This window comes from Lactuca serriola, chromosome 4 (assembly GCF_051521515.1).
Source record: "Lactuca serriola cultivar US96UC23 chromosome 4, Lser_US96UC23_V15, whole genome shotgun sequence".
In the NCBI taxonomy this organism is placed as follows: domain Eukaryota; kingdom Viridiplantae; phylum Streptophyta; class Magnoliopsida; order Asterales; family Asteraceae; genus Lactuca; species Lactuca serriola.
The window spans coordinates 90806118-90811210 of NC_136411.1; the positions used below are offsets into that span (position 1 = coordinate 90806118).

The window sequence follows — 5093 nt, forward strand, 5'->3', positions numbered from 1 at the left end:
TGTGTTGATCAATTTAAGTGATCATTTTATGATAAAATATGAAAAAGTGGTGGGTAGTATATGATGATTTTTGTTAATAGCTCTTTTTTCGATCTCCATTCGAAAATTTATTCAATATCCTGCCTAATTAATCCACCCTCCACACATTTGGATGTTTATACTACCTTTCGACCGAAATATTGGCTATCATAAATTAGCTCCCAAATCCACCATCTTTCTTGGCTATGCTATAAAATCATCAATGCTTCATTTGTTTGGTTCGCTCTGATATTATAAAGAAGTAACATAACATAAAAGATAGAAATCCAGAGGAACAAATAAAGAAGAAAATAAATGATGTTGCAACTATAAAAGAGTGCTAGTGTCTAACTAATTGCTTCTTAACACATAATTTCTAACCGATAACTACTACTTTCCTAACTTAACTCTAACACTCTACTTCTAACTTTAACAATATGCTTCTGAACTTAGATCTGAAAATCTGTAGATATCTCCCCCTCCATTTTTATCCTTTTCGATTTCATTGTCTATTTATCACCCTGTTCTACCTCTCATCGATTCAGAGAAGATGAAGCAATGGGGTATGAAGAAGTCATTGATGATATTCATGTTCATATCAATGGCTGAAACCATTAATGGAGAAGCCCCTACTAGATTCTTCGACTGGAATGTTACTTATGGTGATGTATCTCCTCTTGGAGTTAAACAACAGGTATGTATTTCAATCTTCATTAATTTCTTAATTCTTACTCTAGTGTACATTTTGAATTCATACACTTCGGGGAGTTGCAGGGGATATTCATAAACGGGCAGTTTCCGGGCCCACAAATCGATTGGATGACTGATGACAATGTGATTGTTAATGTTCACAATAGCTTGCCCGAACCATTCCTCATTACCTGGTTACTTCTAATTTCTTATTTGTGTTTGATTTAGCTTTTCTAATTTTGTATATTTTCAAATTGCAATGATCACGAATGCAATATTTGAAATTTGAAATCATGATCAGGAACGGGATACAACAGAAAAGAAATTCATGGCAAGATGGAGTTTATGGCACGAATTGCCCCATCCCACCTGGTCAAAACTTCACATACAATCTTCAAATCAAGGATCAAATCGGAAGCTTCTTCTACTTCCCTTCCCTTGCTTTTCATAGGGCTGCCGGAGGCTTTGGCGGCATCACAATCTCCAGCCGCCCTTTGATCCCCGTCCCATTCCCACCACCTGCCGGAGATTTCACCATCATCGCCGGTGACTGGTTCAAGCAAAACAACACCGTAATTAACTTCTTAGTTTCTACTTTCTAGTTTCAGACTTTCAGTTACGTTTATTGTAATCAGCTGATAGGAAATTGTTCAGGATTTGAAAGCAATTTTAGACGGCGGACATGATCTTCCATTCCCCGATGGTATTCTCATCAACGGCCGTGGACCTAATAGACTTAAATTCACAGTTGATCCAGGTACATAATCATCTTCTTGAATGTTTACATTGTTATCCAGATTCAATAAATTTCGAATTTTTTTTTTCTCCAGGGAAAACTTACAGGTTGAGAATTTCGAATGTGGGGCTTACGACATCGATCAATTTCAGAATCCAGAACCATAAGATGCTGCTGGTTGAGGTGGAAGGGACTCATACTGTTCAGAACACATACTCTTCTCTCGATATCCATCTGGGTCAGTCGTATTCCGTTTTGGTCACCGCCGATCAACCACCGCATGATTACTACATGGTCTTCTCAACCCGATTCACCCCTCAAGCCCTCGCCTCATCCTGCACTCTTCATTACAGTAACTCTCCGGGAACTTTTCCGGCTCCTCCACCTGGTGGCCCAACTGGGCAATTCGATTGGTCATTAAATCAAGCTCGATCAGTTAGGCAAAACTTGAAGGCAAATGGACCGAGGCCAAACCCACAAGGGTCGTACCATTACGGGACGATTAACTGCACTCGAACAATCAGGCTTGCAAACTCTGCTCCGATTATAAATGGGAAACAGAGGTACGCCGTCAATAGCGTGTCTTTTATTCCGGCGGACACACCTCTCAAGATTGCTGATTACTTCAAGATCCCCGGCGTGTTTTCCCTTGGAACAATTCCAGACAGCCCCACCGGTGGTAGTGGTGGTGGTATCCTCCGGACTTCCGTCATGGCTGCTGATTTCAGATCGTTTGCTGAGATTGTGTTTGAGAATTCTGAAGATACTGTACAATCATGGCACATTGATGGCTCCTTCTTCTTTGTCGTCGGGTAAGCGTTGCTAACTTTTTTAGATTAATAAAAAATCTGAGTTTGAAAATGTCAATACTGAAAATGGATGGAGTAAACAGGATGGATGTAGGGCAATGGTCAGCTGCTAGCAGAACAAGATACAATTTAAAAGATGGGATTACTCGCTCTACGGTTCAGGTATTTATCTTAAGGCTATGAAAAATATTTTAATAGTTTATTTCTGTTTTTATTTTTTTTATTTCAAATATCACATTTTCATTTCCACTTGTCAACTTTAAAAAAAAAAAAAAAAAAAAAAAAGTTTACTAAATTTTTTTTATAAATATTTTGATTAGAATAAATTACTTTAAGAACTTATGTTATAGCAATGAAATTTATTTATATATGATAGACAATCATTATAATTGTTAAATTTTTTAAAGTATGATTTTGTAATATGATGAAATGAAAGTAAAATGCTATAATAGATAAATATTGAAAGTACATTGCTATGTCTTGTATCTAACCCGATAAATTACAAGACAATTTGAATTTTTTGTTAACTATACAAGTGTTTATTATCATATAGGTATATCCGAAATCGTGGACCGCATTGTATGTGCCATTGGATAATGTAGGGATGTGGAATTGGAGGTCTCAGAATTGGGCTCGACAATATTTAGGCCAACAATTTTACTTGCGGGTTTATTCTCCTGTGAACTCATGGAGAGATGAGTATCCGATCCCCAAGAACATACTTACTTGCGGTCGTGCAAGCGGCAGGAGGCCTCCTCCTTTATAATTTATAGTGACAGAATGTCATGAAAGGGTGGCTACTTCTATACTTAGGAAGTTTAGGATCTTTAAGATTTTTGTACAAGGCTATGCCATGTAATACCTTCTAATCCAAGATGATTTTAGTAATAGAAGTTCATATGACTTGTGGTTTTCCCATAAGGGTTTCCACCCACATACTTGTGTGTGTATGTGTACATATATGTATACATATATGTAGGTATGTGTATATATTTGTATGTATGCACGTACTTATGTATGTAAATAGGTATGTATGTATAAATATCATATCAAAACGTTCACACAATTGTTGGTGATTTCACGGTCACCATGTCATTTTAGTAATGCAATTTATAGATTACCAATCGGATTCTATAAAACTCTAGTTCATGGTCTCATATCGGTGTCTAGATATGAAATTGTTCCTTGAAGGATTATCCTCATAATCTGGATTTCGTATAACCCAAGTATAAAGTCGAAATATCATATTCAAAAAGTGATCACACAATATTTCAATTAGATCCATGATTCATATCGATTCAAAAAATTCTTTTGTTCCCAACCCTACAACAAGTTCCTTTAGATTTACTTTTAAGTCATTTCTAAATATTCGACTATACATCTTAATGTATAGTGGATGAGCCACCGATAAAAAAATGAGATCATCACAAAAGTCATTGGGCAGGGTCAATCCTAAGGTTTGTTGCACCTCGATTGATTAACATAACAATGCTCCATTTTTATATCGTCGAACCTAATCCTAAGGTTTGTTGCACCTCGGTTGAATAACATAATAAAGCTCCATTTTTATATCGTCGAACCTAAACAAACTAATGTAAAACATATTTTTCAAAAATGACAACTTAACAAAACAATTTTATGTAAAAGAAAATTCATTCATACAAAGTAAAAGTTATAAAGTTCACCTTAAACGATCTCTTCTTACATTTCCTTGAAGCAAAAAACATTAAAAGTACTGTGAATTCTTGTTTGTTGATTAAAACAGTTACCATAATAGTCTATAGCAATTTACACCAAATACAAGAGGAAGACATTCAAAGGAGCGTACTTGACAACAATCAATCTATCATTTAAATAAACATAGTGCCTGGAAATTTGAAGATATATTAACACGTTGATATATATATATATATATATATATATATATATATATATATTACTGACAAAAACTATAATCAAAATGGCATACCCAGTTCCCAAAGTGGTTATTGATTGATTGTTGAAATATATAAATTTATAAAGCTCCTCAAGAATTTATAATTTCTAGTCAATTACATCTAAATCATTCCTTACAGACAATAAACCTGATCCAGTATAATATAGTTTTAATAAACAAAGATGTCAAACTCAAGGGGAACGGTACTGAATTAGCATTAGAATATTTGATTATAGTTTATACTAAATAAACAAAATCAATAAAAGGGGGTTTTGATTATAAAACTCAACTAAATCAATTACTAAACTAACTAGATAAACGTACTGGAAACGAATCACTTCATGTACTTTTGGTTAACTACTAAGTGCAATGGATATTTATTCGCTATTCAACGATTCCTAAATTGACAAGTTTCTGGGTTTAGATAACTAATCCATTGATTGTTTAGACTTTTAATTGTAGTGATCAAGTGAACTAATTATCCCAATAACGAGTGTTCAATTCGTATTATGAGATTGTAACACCCGATTTCTCAGGTACGTTAATTTATATTGTAATTTGAATTGTATTGAGGTGAATCGACGAGTTGGTGCTTAGACTCGTCGAGTCAGGTCGCGAATGGGTGACGTGGAAAAGGATTGGACTCGACGAGTCAGGGAAGTGAACTCGCCGAGTCAGAGCTGCCGAAAGAAATCCTAATTTCTCGGGTTTGAGACCTATTTAAGGACCCTTATAGCCACCATTTGCGGCTACCAGACCCTTGAGAGAAACCCTAGAAGTGCTTGAGCATTTGTGAGAGGGAAGAAGCCATTATTTGATCTTTGTGGGTTGGTTTTTCAAGTAGAAGGCGGTTCCAGCTTAGAGAAGGCCAAGGAGGTTGCATATCTGTGGATTTCAAGCAAAG

General features: G+C 35.5%; 1 protein-coding gene across 1 annotated transcript; it reads left to right on the forward strand.

Annotated features, from left to right (window-relative positions):
* The first annotated feature begins 308 nt into the window (after positions 1-308).
* LOC145102090 (protein SKU5 SIMILAR 14-like) lies at positions 309-3375 on the forward strand. Its single transcript, XM_079039441.1, has 7 exons — positions 309-712; positions 793-902; positions 1010-1280; positions 1363-1465; positions 1539-2256; positions 2337-2415; positions 2807-3375. The coding sequence occupies exons 1-7, from the start codon at positions 569-571 to the stop codon at positions 3017-3019; spliced, it is 1638 nt and encodes a 545-aa protein (XP_078895567.1). The 5' UTR covers positions 309-568; the 3' UTR covers positions 3020-3375.
* Positions 3376-5093: the final 1718 nt, after the last annotated feature.

Bases quoted from the DNA above. Each gene is read 5' to 3' on its own strand.
- LOC145102090 (XM_079039441.1), top strand. From the start codon at position 569: ATGAAGCAATGGGGTATGAAGAAGTCATTGATGATATTCATGTTCATA. The intron at 713-792 runs GTATGTATTTCA...GGGGAGTTGCAG, and splicing joins CTCTTGGAGTTAAACAACAG to GGGATATTCATAAACGGGCA. The intron at 903-1,009 runs GTTACTTCTAAT...AATCATGATCAG, and splicing joins GAACCATTCCTCATTACCTG to GAACGGGATACAACAGAAAA.